This window comes from Hibiscus syriacus, unplaced genomic scaffold (assembly GCF_006381635.1).
Source record: "Hibiscus syriacus cultivar Baekdansim isolate YM2019G1 unplaced genomic scaffold, ASM638163v2 tig00110777_pilon, whole genome shotgun sequence".
Classification (NCBI taxonomy): Eukaryota; Viridiplantae; Streptophyta; class Magnoliopsida; order Malvales; family Malvaceae; genus Hibiscus; species Hibiscus syriacus.
Genome location: NW_024062858.1, coordinates 945,237 through 964,887, shown reverse-complemented (window position 1 = coordinate 964,887; position 19,651 = coordinate 945,237). Strand labels below are relative to the sequence as shown.

Below are 19,651 nucleotides of genomic sequence, written 5' to 3'. Positions count from 1 at the left end.
TCGTGTTCATCTTCGACCCGTGAACAAAACTCAGTAAACCAATTATAGAGAAACGTTACCAAATGACGTGAATTTCGAGTCAAAGTCTCGATATTTTTTTAACACCACCGCCGGGAAAATCTTAAATTCATCTCCGATCGTTGATCGATTTTCGACACCTCCCGCACCATCGTGTTCCTTGTGTCGTTCCGAGTCCAACGATGTCCCCTTTGTCTCCGTAGGCGGCGACGTGTGAGGGATGTGAAGCATTAAAAGTTTCGATCGAGTTGAAATCGAGGTTGGTAAGTGACTCAAAATCGCTTAAAATAATTTTTAGAAATTTTTACAGGAATATTTAGAGACCGGAGGAGGTCTTACCCGCCCCCACACGTCGCCCCTGCGCGTGGGGAAGATTCGAACTGAGGGTGTTATATGTTAACCGACTTGACCGGCTTGATCGGTCCGAACCGGTTTGACCCGACCCGACCCGACCCGTTGATCGAGCCGACCGGATGATATTTTAGTAAATATTTTGAAAAAGGTGATATTTTGGGAATTATTTTTAAAACAGGATATTTTGGGAATTATTTTTAAATCGATGATATTTTGGTAATTATTTTTAAAACAGTGATATTTTGGTAATTATTTTTAAAAATGTGATATTTTTATAATTTTTGAATGTGGACTTTTGAGCATCTTTGACCAAACTTTGACCGGCTTTAACCGACCATTAAACGACCTTAGATTTTGTTCAAGTATACCTATTCTGACATTTTCTACATGCCGAATCCGTTTCCGAAGTCCGTTTCATCAAATTCGAACCCGAAGCCTCCAAATCATCAGTCAAACCCGTTGACTTTGATTTTGACCAAGAATTTGATTTTTCGAAAAGTCATATTTTATGTTTTTCGACGTCCTGATTCCGATTCCACAATCCGTTTGGTCAAATTCAGATAGTCAAACCTGGAAAATGCTTATATACTTAAGAATTTTAGCGTTGAACAATTAAGTAAGACTTGAGACTAATAAATTATTATTGTTTGAAGGTACAAGAGACTCTCCTGACCGTTCGACAGCTCGACCCAGCTCCTCTAGATCAGTTAAACCACGTGTGCCAGTATTCAACCGTAAGACCTATAAATTTTATGGTTTTAGAGATTAATTATGTTACTAATTAGTAATATAGTGTTATTATGAATTAGGTTCGAAAACTGTAGCAGAGAGTGGTGAGACCAACAATCAATAGATCTACTATTTGAACTTATTATCGAGGTGTGTTCCCTATTTATTACTGAACTGTTTTATTTGTTTTAATATATGGTACACTGAATTCTATGGTTACTGTTTTATTCATGCACCGATTTAATGTGATGGTTTATGGATTATGACTGATATCTGATTTTTGTTTTGAAATGGTATATGATTACATGTTTATGGATTTATGGAATTTACATCACGGTGCAATTGAATTTTTGGAATACAAATTTATAAAGTACAGCTCTGATCAAGCTGGAAAATTTTACGGACCTAATGTGACTCTTAGGTAGGCTCTGCGGCCCTGAGATCATTCTCGGGTAGGCCCTGTGGCCCTAAGAGATGTTCTTAGGTAGGCCCCATGACCCCTAAATCTATCTTAGGTAGGCTCTCATGCCCTAAGATGTTCCCTTAGGGTAACTTTATATGAGAATTACTGCAGTATAATTTTATGAGATTTACTGGACTATGATTTGTTTAATGTACCTATCATGATTTTATAGTAATGTTGGGACACACTGAGCCTAGCTCACTTTTCGAAAATGTTTTCCCCTTTCAGATACTGTTGGTTAGATACATCTGATCGAGCACTTGGAGGATCAACATATCTCTTGAAGTATATCGTATTGTAATGTTTTATCTTTTAAGTTGACTCTATTTTGGTAACACGGGCCTTAGTTTAAAGTATTGGATTTTATAATGATACTCATTTGTTATTTATATTTGGTTTATCGTAAATTTGGATTTTTAAGACATGTTTAAATTTATTTGTTTTTTTTCATTATATTTATGAGTTAGGTTTTTTTTATAGTATAAATTATTATAATTTCATAAACGCCATTTATAATTTGATTTTACCATGATTGAATAATGGTTTCAGAAAAATATCTTTAAGAATCATGAATGTGATCCACTAGATTAGTCGAAATGCATAGGTCGGGTCTAGGGGGTTACACACCATGTTATACATAATGTATTTCGATATTGTTTTTATCTGATACTTTAACTTAAAAGCATACACCATATTCTAATGAACAAACTCTTAGCAGGATAACACCAGTTTCGAGTTGCATTTGGATACACCATATTATACACAATGCATTTGGATATTGTTTTTATCTGCTACTCTAATTTAAAAGCAGACACCATGTTCTAATGAGAAAACTCTTACCAGGATAACACCAGCTTCGAGTTGCATTTGGAAACATCATATTATACACAATGCATTTGGATATTGTTTTTATCTGCTACTCTAACTTAAAAGCATACACCATGTTCTACTGAGCAAACTTTTAACAGTATAACACCAGTTTCGAGTTGCAATTCGATACACAATGTTATACACAATGTATTTGGATATTGTTTTTATTTGCTACTCTAACTTAAAAGCATACACATGTTCTACTGAGAAAACTCTTAATAGGATAACACCAGTTTTGTTGAATTAATCGATTGACGGAATTGGCCAAGAGGGGGGTGAATTGGCAATAAAAATTTTTGTGGAAGCTTTTGCAGAAAATTGAAAGAAATTGCACAACGATTTAGAGTGGTTCGACTTTCTCAACCAAAGTATACATCCACTACCTTAGCTATCCACAGTAAGGATTTTCCACAAATTCACTAATTTTTCTTTCTTTTGAGGACAAAGAGTAACCTTACAAACCCTCAAGAATTATACCCCAAATTCTTGAGAACACTCTCTCCCAAAGGAACAATACAAATTTGCAAACTTACAAGGAAATCCTGACAAGGTAGATTGTTTGCACAATTCTAGAACAAAGAAAAGAACACTCAAGAATGAATACAATTGAGCACAATAAGTGTTCTTGAAAGAAAAATGAATATTGAATGAAAAATAGGCTTGAAATGCTCAAACTTGAGGTTTGATGCTTTCTCTTTGATTCTCTCTTGAATCTAGTTGCTTGATGTTTCTTGTTGTTGATCAATGGCTTCTAAGCTTGCTTAAATACACCTTGAATCACTTTTAATGTTGGGGATCATTAATGAAGATAATATAGCCGTTTTAGTGTGAAATCAATTAATAAAACAGTTTGGAGCGTGGGGGGAATCGGTACCCCTTAAGGGGAATCGGTTCCCTAAGTGTAAAATTCAAATATTTCGACCGTTACATAGGGGGGAATCAGTACCCCCTGGGGGGGAATCGGTTCCCTCTGAGCATACTGGAATTCTCGGAGCCAAACCATTCAGGGGGAATCGGTTCCCTCTGAGCAATCTGGATTTTTTGGCTTTAAGATGGTTCGAAATATTTTGTAAAATCGTTTTGAAATTATTTTAAGATTAAAACTTAATTTTACACTTGAGTAAGGATTAAAAATGACATTTGAAAGATTTGGAGTAATATTTTGATATTCGAATAATTATATCGAATATACTTAGAAAACCTTTGTGGAAAATCTTAAAATTCATTTAACTTAATTTTTTATATCGAAATATCAAAATGTTTTCAACAATCTCCCCCTTTTTGATATAACAAAACATTTTAGTAATTTTAAGATTTTGAAATCAAAAACTGTTTTTGAAAAATTACTCCCCTTACTTTCGTTTTTGAAAAATTACTCCCCCTTACTTTAAAATTTCTCCCCCTTTAAAACACTTAACACTTCTCCCCCTTTTTGTTAAATCAAAAAGACTTGTAAAAGAATTTAAACAAGTTTTTTTAAAATCATATAGCCAATTGAATATATATAGTTTAAGCTACTAAGATCAGAATCAAGAGAAATGTTAGCCATTAGTTCCATAATCAATATTCATAATTTTTGTGATATGGCAAAATTGGTCATATTGCTAAAGTAATGTAAATGATGCAATAATGAATAAATTTAACACACAATATATAAGTTCAAACATCCAAACAAATCCAAAGTCTAACAATCCACAAAATCAAACAATCCAAAATATTCAAAATGTTAAAACAATAATCTTTTAGTTCAAAGTTCTAAAGCTAAACACAAAATTAAACATCCGGATCGGGAGGAGAAAACGAGCTCGCATAGTGGCCATCTCGTGTGAGAGTGCATCAATACGTTCATTCATCAAAGCGTTGTTTGTGCGCATTTCTCGGAGGATTTCTAATTGTTGAGCTCCCATTGTGGATAAATGAGACTCTATAGAAGTAAAGCGCGAATCCATGGTAGCATATCGGAAATCGAATGTCTCCATAAAAGATTAAAATATGAAGGCATTTGATGCGTTTGTTGTGCTTGCTCCTCGGGCTGTTCAGGCTCATCTTTGGCTTCATCGATGTCTCGCATTAATTGTTGAAGCTCGGGATCGTCGTCAGCTTCTGGTTGAGCTCGTGAAGAACTAGCTCCGGAGTATTTTCAGACGATCGAACCCATTCATGGTTTCCTTATCCTTTATCCATCCCGCTCTCGTTAAAGAAAGAAGATTAATTTGTTTCTTTAGAGGAAAGAATACATCTAAACCTACTCTAAGCCCGGCTTTCGAAAATAGATTACTCAAAATGCAACCGTAAACTAGAGATGAACAGATTTTCTTGTTAGGAACAAGATTTACGGTTTCAACAATTTCAACAAAAATGATATGAGGTAGGTTTATTTTAATACTGTTTTCGAAACAATGTAACCACCAAAGATCCAAGGCTCTAAGAGTAGAATAACGACCTCCGGATGGTCGAAGCCACCAAGAAATCATTAGATGAAGAAAACGTTCATGATGGTCTATGACACTTGCACTATCCCTTCTTTTATAACGAGATCCTAAGATTTGTTTTTCATTTGAAATACCATCATTATCTAATCCGAATGCATTGGCTATGTAAGCCGAGTCAATATATAAGAATTGTCCTAGGAGGTAGGAACGAACTCCTATGGTTTCGGTTTGGTTTTTAACACAAATGGCATTAGAATAGAAGATACAAACAAGTTGATAGTAGACAATGGGTTCAAGTTCAAAGAGTTTGTCAAATTTCCATTCTTGTAAAAGAGGAAGATATTTAAAATTAATATCTAACATAGCTTGACGAGAAGGGATACGTTCTTATATAATTTTGTAAGAGTCGAAATATTGATAATACGAAAACCGATGATTTCTAGGACCAGGATGATTGAAGCACGAGTTTTGGATCGTTATATTGGGATCAACTGGATTAGGATTAGGAATTGGAATTTCAGGAATATGAGGAGGATTTGGAGGTGGATTTGGTTGACGGTGTGAGCGATTAGATGATGACCTAGCACGTTTAGGATTGGACATGGTTTAGGAAATCGGAATAGAATGGATAACCTGCAATTTAGAAAACACATGTATGCAATTCAATTAATCCTAAAACTCAATTGAGTCCTCAATATTTCAAGGTTCTCTAATTCAATCCTAATGGGAAAAGTTTTTTGAAAACTATTGAAAAATAAGATTTTGAAAAACAATATAGTTTTCATAACAACAACATAATTCAATCAAAACACAATAATTTGAAAAACAATTTTTTTTTTATTATTTCGAAAATTTCAAATATTTTGGAAAATTCTTGTGTTTTTGATGAAATTAGTTGTAATATCTAGTTTCTAATCACTAAACAATCAATGCCCGATCACTATTTCTACCTAGAACTAATTAAAACTAGTCCTATGTTCAAAATTAGTGAAATAGAGAGTTTAGAAAATATTACCTTGAAAGATGAGATTGAGTGGATTTTGATGTTGTTTGCACGATTTTAATGATGCTAGCAGGTTTAGAAGATGATGTTTGAAGTGAATTCCGATTAAAATCGTTGATTTGAGGCAAAATAGAGATTTGAGAGAGTAGAGGAGGAGAACGACAGCAATGAGAAAAGAGAGGGTTTGAGCAAAAATGTGAGGTTCTACCCGATAAAACTAGAACCCCAGGGGGGTATCGATTCCCCTGTGGGGGGAATCGGTTCCCCTTCAAAGGGGGAATCGGTTCCCTCATGGGGGTATCGATTCCCTCTGCACCAAAATGCTAAAATATGATTTTAAACACACAAAATGCTAAATTAATTTTCTCTAGTGGTATTGGTAACTCATATATTGAAAATTAATCATGTTAAAACAATCAAATTATTCTTTAAACGATATTTGAACATAAAATTAATTTTTCATCAAGAATCATAAACTCCCCTAACTAATAGCAATGAATGCAATCAAAAATTAGCATTTTTCATTTAGTCTTAAAAGTGCTAAAATTATTTTAAACACTAAGTGAAGATAGGTTGGTCAAACCTAATTCTCTCCTAAGTGTCCAAAATATTTCCTTGTCTAAAGGTTTTGTAAAGATATCCGCTAATTGGTGCAAAGTATCAACAAATTCTAGAACTACATCTTCCTTAGTGACATGGTCTCTAATGAAGTGATGTCTTATTTCAATGTGCTTAGTTCTAGAGTGTTTGATGGGATTTTTAGTGAGACAAATAACACTAGTATTGTCACACTTGATAGGAATGGTACCAACTTCAATTCCATAATCAAAAAGTTGTTATTTCATCCATAAAACTTGTGCACAACAATTACCAGCTGAAATGTATTCGACTTCAGTGGTAGATAATGCAACACAATTTTGTTTCTTTGAAAACCAAGAAATCAGCATATTTCCAAGGAATTGGCAAGTACCGGAGGTACTTTTCCTATCTAATTTGCATCCTCCATAATCCGCATCAGAAAAAGCATGCAAGCTAAAGCTAGAGTCTCTAGGATACCAAAGTCCTAAACTAGGAGTGTCCTTAAGGTATCTAAAGATTCTCTTAACAGCTAGTAAATGTGATTCCTTAGGGCATGATTGAAATCTAGCACATAAGCAAACACTAAACATAATGTCCGGTCTACTTGCAGTTAGATAAAGTAGAGATCCAATCTTTGACCTATATAATTTAACATCTACACATTTATCTCCTTCATCTAAGTCAGAGCTCATTGGAGTGTCATGAGGTTTGCCATTTTCCAGTCCAAACTTCTTAAGCATGTATTTGACGTATTTAGCTTGATTGATGAAGATGCCATCTTTTCTTTGCTTGATTTGGAGTCCCAAGAAAAAGAGAGCTCCCCCATCAGGCTCATTTCGAATTCACTTTGCATTAGCTTAGAAAATTCTTGGCAAAGAACATCATTAGTAGAACCAAATATTATATCATCAACATAAATTTGAACTACTAATAAATCTTTACCTTTGTTCTTTAAAAACAATTTAGTGTCAACCTTCCCTTTTGAAAAACCTTTTTCAATTAAAAAATTTGACAATCTTTCATACCAAGCTCTAGGAGCTTGTTTTAAACCATAAAGCGCTTTTGTCAATTTAAGAACATGATCTGGAAATTTTGAATCTTCAAAACATGGAGGTTGTTCCACATACACTTCTTCCTTTATAAAACATTTAAAAATGCACTTTTAACATCCATTTGATATAATTTAAATTCATGAAAACATGCAAATGCTAATAACATTCTAATTGCTTCCATCCTAGCTACGGGAGCGTATGTTTCATTATAGTCTATGCCCTCTTCTTGAGTATACCCTTGAGCAACAAGTCTAGCCTTGTTTCTCACTATATTACCACTCTCATCAAGCTTATTCCTAAATACCCATATAGTACCTACAATAGATTTATTACTAGGCCTTTAAACTAATGTCCATACTTTACTTCTCTCAAATTGATTTAATTCTTCTTGCATAGCCATAATCCAATGTTCATCATTTAATGCTTCTTTAATATTTTTAGGCTCTATGCATGAAATAAATGCAACATAATTACAAATATTTCTAAGAGAAGATCGAGTTGTTACCCCTTTGGATGGATCACCTATAATCCCACCATCCTTGACATAGTTGTACTCTCTTGGATAAGATACTTCCCTTTCTTCAATGGTTGGATTCTTGAGGGGATCATGAGTTTCATCATCTTTTATTTCTTCTTTTGATGATGATTCTCCAACGTCATGTCTAACGTCATTTGTATTTATAATACCTACATCATCATTAACACAAGAATCCTTCCTCAGAAGGGGATTATCATCGAAAACAACATATATAGACTCTTCTACAACTAAAGTTTTTTATTAAATACTCGATAAGCTTTAGAATTTAAGGAATAACCCAGAAAAATTCATTCTTCACTTTTAGCATCAAATTTGCCAAGGTTTTCTTTACTGTTGTTCAAAACAAAACATTTACATCCAAAAGGATGAAAATAGCTAATGTTAGGCTTTTTATTTTTGAAAATTTCATATGGAGTTTTCTTTAAAATTGGCCTAATCATTACTCGATTTACAACATAACAAGCGGTATTTGTGGCTTCCGCCCAAAAATATTTTGGCAAATTATTTTCACAAAGCATGGTTCTAGCCATTTCTTCTAAAGTTCGATTTTTCCTCTCAATAACTCTATTTTGTTGAGGGGTTATAGGTGCTGAAAAATTGTGACTAATACCATTAGAATTACAAAACTCAATAAATCCAAGATTTTCAAATTCAGTGCCATGATCACTCATAACACTAGTTATAGAGTAACCTTTATCGTTTTGGATTACTTTTGAAAACGTGATGAATTTTTCTAATGCTTCATCTTTAGTACTTAAGAATATAACCCAAGTATATCTAGAATAGTCATCTATAAAGACAAATGCATATTGTTTTCCACCCAAGCTAATAGTCCTAGTTGGCCCAAAAAGATCTATATGGATCAATTGTAAAACTCTACTAGTTGATACGTCGTTAATGGATTTAAAAGAAACTCGCTTTTGTTTTCCTTTAGCATAAGCATCACAGATTTTATCATTTTCAAATTTAAGCTTAGGCAACCCTCGAACTAAATCACCTTGAGTTAGCCGTTGCAAAACACTCATACTAGCATGTCCTAGTCTCCTATGCCATAACCAACTATCATGTTCATCCTTAGCAACTAGGCACAACTTAGTCATATCAATATAATATAAATGCACCATGTATATATTTCCTATTCTATGACCAACAAGCATAATCCGATTAGATGCAATGTCAATGACTTTACAACCATTAATATCAAACATGACATTGAATCCCTTATCACAAAATTGACTAATACTCAATAGATTATGCTTTAATCCATTCACATATAAAACATTCTTAATTTGTATGGAAGAGGTATTACCAATAGTACCAATACCTTCAATGTGACCTTTTGAATCATCACCAAAAGTCACTTCTCCTCCATTTTTGGCGTTAAGCTCAATGAACCGGTTTTGTCTCCAGTCATGTGTCTTGAGCATCCACTATCAAGGTACCATGAATTTGGATTTGTTTCCCGTGCCTTGTAGCAATGCTCCTTTTCTTACAAACATAGATTAATTTCTAATTTATGGTACCCAAATTCTTTTGGGTCCATATTCATTAGTTTCCAAAATCCTAGTCCCCTTAGGTATCCATTTGTGTAGGATATCCTTATCTTTAGTAGTAATGAGCTCTTTAGGAACCCATATACTTCTAACGATTTTTCCATTAGAGGTTCTTTGGGGACCTCTATGATTGTAGTTTTTAAAACTTTTTCTAACAAAGATGGATTTTGAATTTTCTCCATTTTCAAAACGTTTTGTTCCAACTTTATCAAAATAAGTTTTAAGATCATCAATTTTCTTTTGATGATCATCATTGACCTTTGAAAGTAAATTTTGCAAATCCAATTTTTTTTTTCAAACTCTTCTAGTTTGATTTGCAAATCTTTGATTTTACTTTCAAGATCATTGTTGGTTTTGGATATGAGTTTATTTTCATTTTTTAATTTTGAAACATCATTTTTATATTTTAAAAACAATTTCTCATAATCCGTAGCCAACCCATTATATTCCTCTAATAACTCATCATAGGATAAATCATCAAAATCAGATGAGTTAGAGGTTACCTTAGAATCTTCCTCGAATGCCATCAAGCACAAGTTTGCTACTTCTTGTTCCTCTTCATCAGAACCTTCTTCATCGCTCCATGTAGCCATATGAGCCTTGTGCTTAATTTTTGATTGACCCTTTCTCTTCAGTTGTGGGCAATCATATTTGACATGCCCCAGCTTTTTGCATTCATAGCAAATAAATCGGGTCCTTCTCTTTTGGTTCATTTTTGAGGTCTTCATTTCGTTTGAATTTTCTTCCTCGGTAAGGTCTCATCATTTTTCTGAACCGTTTGGCAAACAATGCCATTCCCTCGTCATCGTCATCTTTATCCGAATCACTCTCATTTTTTGTGGATTTGAGAGCAACTCCAATGTTTTTCTTCTTCTCCCTTCTCCTTCTCCTTTGGTATCTCTTCAATCTTATCAAGGTCTACCTCATCTTCAAGCATCATTTCATGAGTGAGGAGTGAACCGATTAGCTCTTCAAGAGCTAAGGATGTTAGATCCTTAGACTCGATGATTGCCGTATTCTTTGATTGCCACGATTTTGGGAGGGAGTAGACTAACTTCCTCACAAGCTTTTCATTTGAAATGATCTCTCCATATGATTTGAGACCATTGACAATCGTTGAGAATCTATCTGTCATATCTTTGATATCTTCATTTGGTTTCATCCTGAAATTTTTATAGCTATGCGTTAGAATACTAATTTTAGATTTCTTTACCTCATCGGTACCTTCATGAGTGACTTGAAGTTTGTCCCATATTTCTTTGGCGGTTGTACAAGATGAAACTCTTCCGTATTCATCTGGTCCAAGAGCACAAAATATGATATGGATGGCTTTGGAGTTGAGCTGGAACATTTTTGTCTCTCCTTCACTCCATAATCTTGGATGAGTGAGAGGCTTGAAGTATCCTTCTTCTACGACATTCCATGCTCCCATGTCACTTGCTTGAATGAAGTACATCATCCTATTTTTCCAATAGGCATAATTAGCCCCATTGAAGAAAGGAGGCTTGTTGACGGGCATCGAATCGAGACCAGAGTCGAAGTTTGAAGTAGAGGCCATTGATGACTTTGATTATCGATGTATCTCTTCCCGAATCGACTCAAGAGGCGATTAAACCTTCAAATGAGTTAGGCTCTGATACCAATTGTTGAATTAATCGATTGACGGAATTGGCCAAGAGGGGAGTGAATTGGCAATAAAAATTTTGGTGGAAGCTTTTGCAGAAAATTGAAAGAAATTGCACAGCGATTTAGAGTGGTTCGACTTTCTCAACCAAAGTCTACGTCCACTACCTTAGCTATCCACACTAAGGATTTTCCACAAATTCACTAATTTGTCTTTCTTTTGAGGACAAAGAGTAACCTTACAAACCCTCAAGAATTATACCCCAAATTCTTGAGAACACTCTCTCCCAAAGAGAACAATACAAATTTGCAAACTTACAAGGAAATCCTGACAAGGTAAATTGTTTGCACAATTCTAGAACAAAGAAAAGAACACTCAAGAATGAATACAATTGAACACAATAAGTGTTTTTGAAAGCAAAATGAATATTGAATGAAAAATAGGCTTGAAATGCTCAAACTTGAGGTTTGATGCTTTCTCTTTGATTCTCTCTTGAATCTAGTTGCTTGATGTTTCTTGTTGTTGATCAATGGCTTCTAAGCTTGCTTAAATACACCTTGAATCACTTCTGAACGTTGGGGATCATTAATGAAGATAATATAGCCGTTTTAGTGTGAAATCAATTAATAAAACAGTTTGGAGCATGGGGGAATCGGTACCCCTTAAGGGGAATCGGTTCCCTAAGTGTAAAATTCAAATATTTCGACCGTTACATAGGGGGGAATCGGTTTCCTCCGAGCATACTGGAATTCTCGGAGCCAAACCATTCAGGGGGGAATCGATTCCCTCTGAGCAATCTGGAATTTTTGGCTTTAAGATGGTTCGAAATATTTTGTAAAATTGTTTTGAAATTATTTTAAGATTAAAACTTAATTTTACACTTGAGTAAGGATTAAAAATGACATTTGAAAGATTTGGAGTAATATTTTGATATTCGAATAATTATATCGAATATACTTAGAAAACCTTTGTGGAAAATCTTAAAATTCATTTAACTTAATTTTTTATATCGAAATATCAAAATGTTTTCAACAAGTTTCAAGTTGCATTTGGATACACCGTGTTATACAGAATGCATTTAGATATTGTTTTTATCTGATACTCTAACTTAAAAGCGTACACCATGTTCTACTGAGCAAACTCTTAACAAGATAACACCAATTTCGAGTTGCATTTGGATACACTGTGTTATACATAATGTATTTGGATATTGTTTTTATCTGTTACTCTAACTTAAAAGCATACACTACTGAGCAAACTCTTAACAAGATAACACCAATTTCGAGTTGCATTTTGATACACAGTGTTATACACAATGCATTTGGATATTATTTTGAGAAGTACATCCAGCTATTGAGGAATTGGTTCCTCAAGCTAAACTTGTAAGCCGATAAACATCGATATATGGAGGTCCATTTAGCTAGGGAGTTTCTCGGTAACATGTTACATTTTCTAGGAGTTTGACTGATTGTAGAGATTGGTAAAGCCTCTTAGTTTTGAAACCAAGTTTTATGATCCTTTGAACAATTTGTGAGTTCTGGTATGATGATGGAGAAGACGTGAGATCCGTCAGCTAAATATCCATCTTAAGGCAAAAGTGTTTGATACCCTCCCCACCTTGAGTCCTAAATGTAGCAATGTCTCTAGTCTCTATTAGTGATTTAAATTACGGTCATGATCATGTTTTTAATTATATCGTGTTTTTGTGATTATAGATGTAAAAGACATTATTATAGTAATTAGAGGTATTGCGGTCGTACAATAACAAAGAGAAACTTTGTTATTTTTATTGTTGTGCAAATTGCAAGGTAACTTGAGTTTTGGGGTTGGGGAGCGCAGTTAAAATAAAGTAAAATGAAAGGGACCACAAAGAAAAATTATTAATTTTACGAAACAACCCCCGAAAATCCATTGGATCAGGGAAAAGGAAGGATTACCAAGGAAACTGGAAAGTAGCTTCCAACACCCTAAACTCGGAGCCCCAAACTCCTCACAGATAGGGTTCATAATTCAGAGTTATGCCTTTTTAATGCCGCAATCTGTTGTGGTTCTTGAAATTAGGGCCTCATGTTCATCTCCTGTTGCTCTCAGTACCCTGTTCTTGCACCTTCTCTCTCCAAATTTCGGGTTCCGAACCGCCCCGGTACCTTTTCTTTAACCCGGAGCTCCCGGATCTTTGAATACAATCCCAAGCTCACGAAGAACGTAAGTACAAGAGCACACGCATTATTGTTCTTTCATTTTTATGTTGAATTTTGGCTTTGAGAATATGAAGCTGAAATTTTGAAATGTATTTTGTTTGTTTGCCGAGAAAATGGAGGAAAAATTAATTGTAACAAAATTGGAAGTTTTAATCCATCTAAGGCTGCCTTGGTTAAACTTTTACATATATGAAAATTTTGTTGATACTGGTTTTAGTTAGTTTGGTTCTGCTTGGTTGCTCTGAAAATGGAGGAATAAAGAGTAAAACTACGTATATGGAAACTTGATTAGGCCATTTAAACCCAGAAAGTAGCTTTTATTTACTAGAGTTATTTTTGGCTTCAATTGGTTATCTCATTTTCTCGGTTATGTTTAATGAAATTATGCTAACTGTACTATTTGTTTCTAGCTATTTATGGTTAATGGTTTTGTTTTTAAATTGCAGAAATGGAAAATTTCATGCTTTAGGCATGAAGGGGTTTCCCCAGAAAATCCAAAACCTGTATACATTGAGCATTTTCTGCCTGAAGAATTAGTGCAGATCAAGTTCGACAAGTCAAGTGCTCAGAAAAGAGATTGGAAATATACTTTTAAAGAGGTGATGTTTTCCTTTAGTCTGGTTCAATTCGATGAAGTGGCATACTTTCAGTTTAATCTGTATGCCAACTATTTGCTCTTTGGTTGATCACTGACTCTGTAGCAACCAGCCTCTTGTGAACCTGGACAATGAATTTGTGGGAAAATTAAGGTGCTGCTTCTTGTTTGTCACTCAGATATAATTTATGGGAGAATTAAGATGTTTTCTCATAGTTGAACTTATCTGCAACTGATGAGAATAAGTTTATGGCATATTTTACTAAATACCAACTTGGCTCTTAGCAAAATACAATCATGGTGGTTTTAGATCAAAGCGTTAGTAATGGATTGAAGGGATAAAAAATTTGAGCTTAGTGCAGAATTTGTCGATTGTGTCGACATGTTTGCTAATCTCTTTACATTTTTATTCTTCATTCTTTTTTTAAACTTTATAGGGAAAATGATGAAACTAGCTGGTTATGATGCAGGCTGCAGATGCAATCTTGAGGGCTATTGGTAGCAGGTGGACTGTACCATGGACAGCAGAGACCATTCTGCAGGTTAGCTTTTTTACTTGGTATTCTGTAGAAATATATTTTGAGTCTGTAACTGCCTATTTAGGTTTTATAATTAAGCATGTTTGGTCAGTTATTGTACTGAAGCAAGCAGCTAAGGTTTTATATATGTTAGTGAGACTTAAAATTTTAAAATGGACTTACCTTGTTTGGAAAATGAAAATTGGAATTGTGAAAATACTTTGAACGAGGGATTTTGGAGTGTTGATTTCTCTTTTCCAATTCTACCTTTTGAGGTGGAATTTGTTAAATTCTTTGGTTCTATGGTAAGAAATCATCATATACTATGTTTCCTTTTTTTTGTCATTCTTAATTTCTTCAACTGGTTTAAATATGTTAGGTGTCCCTGTACTATTTAAAATCTAGTCGCTATACTTTATTTTTTTGAAATTGAGTCCCTATACTATTTTTTATTTGAAAAGATAGTCCCTACTCCGGATTATGTTCAATTTTACTGTTAATTTCTTACTTGACAGTTATAAAAGAAGGCATAATAACTTTTTAGTCCCTATGTCTGCAGTTTTTATCAATTTGACCCTTAATCTTTAAAAATAAATAAATAATTTCATTAATTGAAAAATACAATTTTCCAATCATCTATGTTTACAGCTTTTTAAGTGTTCAATTGATAAAAATTGTTAAACATAGAGAACTAAAAAAATATTTTTCATTTTTTTATAGCTGCCGGGTCAACAGTTAATGGTAAAACTGAACAGAAGCTAGCGGAGGGATCAAGATTTTGAAATTTAAAATAGTAAATGGACCAAATTTTGCAAAAAAAGTATAGGGACTAAATTTCAAATTTTGAGATAGTACAGGGACCTATGACATACTTAAACCTTCTTTCAAATCTCATTAAAAAATTTATTTGTTTCATTATCTAATGTCTATACGCTTCTATAAATATAATTATACCCATATTACACTATCCCAGCAATGTAATAACCAATGCTGTTATTTGGAATTGGTGCATCTCAAAATTTTCTTCTGGAACACACCCTAAACAAATTTAAGAGAGGAGAAAATTGAGACTTTCTTTTATATCCTTCCTAATTTGTCATTAGTTGTAGTTTCAATATTTTCTGGTAGATAACATGAACAAATCTTTGTTTATTGTTTTATATCTGATATTTGATAACTTGTCTAGGAGATAGGTAAATGAATTTCAGTAAATAAGTGGAACACTATATGGTAATAGGTTGAAATGATCATATCTGAAACTAGATATTAATAAATAATCATGCTTGTTAGCATTTCAAGACTAGGAACTATAGTAATGGATTGGATGGAACTGAAGGAATGCCACTTTGTTGTATGACAATCTCATTGAAAGTTTGATGAATCACAAATGTGTCAATTAGTTGCATGATATTATGTTCTGTGCTTATGCATGCAGGTTATGCTTCTATGGGTAGCTGCATTCTGGTTCATTGGGTCTTGGATGGTTCCTTTTGCTGCTTACATGGCAGGGTTCAGCAAGGAATCTCTAAAATTCAGAGGGCAAGCCTTGGTCAGCCTTGTGACTGACGTAACTGAAGGCCTTGCTGGGATTGTAATACTCAACCGCTGCCTGTCTCAATTTCATCCCCTTCCATCAGATTGGTTTAAATTTAGCTTGAGAGGGAAGTGGCTTTTTGATGTTGCTCTAGGATGCCTCATGTTTCCTCTCGTCAATCGATTATCACAGTTCAACCTCAACTTGTTGCCACTGATGCCTTCTACTCCTGTAACCCTTTCAAGTGTTGAGCAATCAATTTTAGCAAGAGATCCGGTGGCGATGGCACTATATGCGATTGTTGTTTCAATTTGTGCTCCTGTGTGGGAGGAGATAGTTTTCAGGGGTTTCCTTCTCCCTTCCTTGACCAAATACATGCCTGTATGGCGTGCAATACTGGTAAGCTCAGTTTTCTTTGCTCTGGCACATTTTAATGTACAGAGAATGCTACCGCTTATTTTCCTAGGAATGGTGATGGGTGTCGTTTTTACACGGTCAAGGAATTTATTGCCTTCTATGCTTCTGCACAGCCTCTGGAATGGCTTTGTGTTTTTGGATTTAATGAGATAATCAATCCTGTCTTCTAATATTCAAGTGAAGCATATGCTTCAGGCCGATTTTGTGGGGTGTGCTTTGAATGAATGCGTAGAGAGGTCTGCCATCTGAATGCCACCAAGTAACACGAATGCTGCATGCCAGCCAGTAGGCAATTCAGTTGATCCAGCATGGCTCGTTGAATTGCTCCACTGTTTCTGTTTGTCTTATAACATGGACCAAGGAATGAAGATTTTATGTGCAGTTTGGCTGAAGGCAACCTACAATCTTGAAACTGTAAAACTGCGTTTTTAACTTGTTAGGTGAGGACTCTTTCATCCTTCATGGTAAATAGTATTTCTTTCTTTTCCATTTGTTGATGCCTGTTTTAAATGTCTTTCTGCTGTGTATAGGCCGAAACCATCAATCTGATTAGATTTAAGGGTTCTGATTCTTTAATTAGATATATCCAATAAAAACAAAAATGTATCGTTTTTTTTAAAATACGCTCATAATTATTAATCAGAAGAATTTTCAGGCATAGAAAATGCACGCTTCTCAAAAGACATGTCTGAAAATTATATATAATGTCGCTCTATTTTTAAATTTCAAGACTTCCTGCATTATGCTACAGTAGGTGTGGTTACATTCCAAGAAAATTCCACATGGGCATCTTCATCTAATATCCAATATTATAGGATGCAGGCTAGGCTAGTGCCTGCAATGTTTTCTCAATCTTTAATAAACACAATAGAAATTAAAAACGACCATGAATCCATCAAGCCTCCAACAGAAAGCAAAGTGAATCATTCAGAAAGATATCCATAACAAGTAGAGATAACCTTCAACCCAATGTACAACACACTGATCCACAACATGCAATATCATAACATATTGTCACATATATAGACATATAAAAGCCTACCATGTGTGTAGTAAAGACGAGAATTAAAAGATCACAAATTCGACAAATTGTGAACATATGAAAGCATGGTTCTAACTAATACTGGATAAAATTTGACACCACCTTCACAGAAACAGCTAGCAGTTGTTTGTCAAAACCTAGCAACAGCAACATTTTCACCAGTAACCTAATCTTTCTTCAATGGCCCCTTGGGAATTTTACTCAGGACTTTTTTATCGAAAACTGCACACTGCTTCTTGATCTCATGCCATGCTGTCTCAGCAAATGGATCCACCTTGTCTTCATACTTCTCATACAGCACAGGCACGGTGTGAAGTAGTGCAAAGACTACTTTGCACAACCATTAAAAAAATCAGGAAACAAAAATGTATTCGAGGGAGTGAAAGCAAAGCATTTAAAGGTAAGTAATATACCTATGTAGAACAGTGTCAAGAAGTTGCACCAATTTCCCACAATAGACAAGACCCATAAGCCAGCGATCACCTGAAAAAAATCAGGGTGCCAATCCAATATGATAGTCAAATGCAAGGTAAATTACTTGGGAATCTTCAAATAGAGCAAAGCAACCCAAGTAACCATTGCACCACTATCTTAATTCCAAGTTGGATGAATATTTGCAAATGATCAACAACAAGAAGACTATTCAGTGAAATAAAAATACATACAGAGAGGAACATCTTAAGATCTCTTCCAGATGCAATATCCCGCAGGACAGCAAAAGTCCGGTTAATCTCAAACCTAAGTGCCTGTGCAAGCTCTAAAACTGGGTCCTTGGGGATTTGAACTTCAGGAATGCGCGGTGGAGATCTATTCAAAACAATTCACCATTATGTCCAGTCAAAAGAAACCAGAATCTGAATGTATCCCCGGAATTAGAGAACAAATTCAACAGCTTACTTGTGAATGAAGGTAGCAGCATTTGACCACAAGAAGAGTAGTGCAAGAGCAAGTATCAACAAGTGACACACTAACGTGAGAAGGTGGTATTCTAGCAATTCAAACAAAACCCATATAGCAGTTGCAACACCTAGAGCGCCAGCCGAAATCTTTTTGTTCCTCCACAGGAAAATATCAGCCTCTATCACACATACACCCAATTATAAGCATGCATCATAAACAATTATTGTCGGAATGTAATAGTTACAGATGATAATCAATTAAAAGTTATCAAATTAGTATCAAGGAACATGATTGGTAAACAAATACGATGTTCTGAAATTACTGGTAAATAAAGATAATCCCAGATTTCGTTCACTCTAATAAAGCGAAAAAGTAAACTTCTGTAGAACTATTCTCATCATTCAGTTAAAGATCTCGAAACTCCATAACCTACTTTCATACTCAAACAACATCAACTAATCAAAACCAAAAGCTCGATCTAAATCATTGAGCAAGATCTACCTCTTTAACAATCGTCGATTTTTCTAACAAAATGGGAATTTAACTGTTTAAAAACGGAAATCGGGAACTTCAAAAAAACCCGGACTTGAAAAGAACTGAAATGAACAGATTTAAGGAGTGAAGAAAAGGGTTTGTGCAACATACGTTTGCCTCCACCGAGAACGTGGTGGACGGGCTTTTCTCTTCCGAAGGGACGGAAGACTTTAGCTTTCATAGATGATTCCGATGGCTTGTCGTCATCGGAATCCGAAGACGATGATGATGAATCACCTTTGATCTTGTCCGATATCTTCTCCAACAACGATTCCTCGTGCTTCTCTTCGTGCTCAGCCATGTTTTTTTCAACCGATTTTCTACTTTCCTAGCGTTTTGAAGATCCAAAAGGAAACCCACTGTTCTACTGTTCTCTTCTACCTCTTCAAACCCTCTACTATCTTTTGCGGCTTAATATAAAATCTACACGTTAGATTTAATCTGGGCCGTTTAATTTTATACGGTTTTAATCTGGACTGTTGGTAGGTTTGGAAACCCGGAGCTGTAGGTTTGGCGGAAAACCGGAACCTGAAGTGGAGCAGGCGGTTTGACGAAGATACAGCCGGACCAATCTTATACAGACACGAGGAATTTTAAGAGATGTCCGATTTATTTTTGAATTTACGTGTGCATTTCCGATATCCGATATTATATGTTCCTTATATTTCTTTAAATGACTTTTAGATACACCTTCT

The 19,651-nt window shown here is 34.8% G+C and overlaps 2 protein-coding genes across 3 annotated transcripts; one reads left to right on the top strand and one right to left on the bottom strand.

The window, feature by feature from the left end:
• Positions 1-13,100: 13,100 nt before the first annotated feature.
• On the top strand, positions 13,101-16,969 carry LOC120139864. Of its 2 annotated transcripts, XM_039154978.1 has the most exons (5): positions 13,101-13,420; positions 13,863-14,015; positions 14,482-14,553; positions 15,965-16,462; positions 16,676-16,969. In XM_039154978.1, the coding sequence occupies exons 1-5, from the start codon at positions 13,283-13,285 to the stop codon at positions 16,727-16,729; spliced, it is 915 nt and encodes a 304-aa protein (XP_039010909.1). In that variant the 5' UTR covers positions 13,101-13,282; the 3' UTR covers positions 16,730-16,969. The 2 variants fall into 2 exon arrangements, with proteins under 2 accessions (XP_039010909.1, XP_039010908.1); XM_039154977.1 differs by having other exon boundaries at positions 15,965-16,969.
• Positions 16,970-17,369: 400 nt separating this feature from the next.
• On the bottom strand, positions 17,370-19,347 carry LOC120139865 (reticulon-like protein B3). The gene is made up of 6 exons (XM_039154979.1): positions 19,068-19,347; positions 18,420-18,600; positions 18,188-18,329; positions 17,936-18,005; positions 17,603-17,849; positions 17,370-17,551 (listed from the first exon to the last, which is right to left on the bottom strand). Exons 1-5 carry the CDS (start codon positions 19,255-19,257, stop codon positions 17,689-17,691), a joined length of 744 nt encoding a protein of 247 aa, XP_039010910.1. The 5' UTR covers positions 19,258-19,347; the 3' UTR covers positions 17,370-17,551; positions 17,603-17,688.
• Between the last annotated feature and the right edge of the window lie 304 nt (positions 19,348-19,651).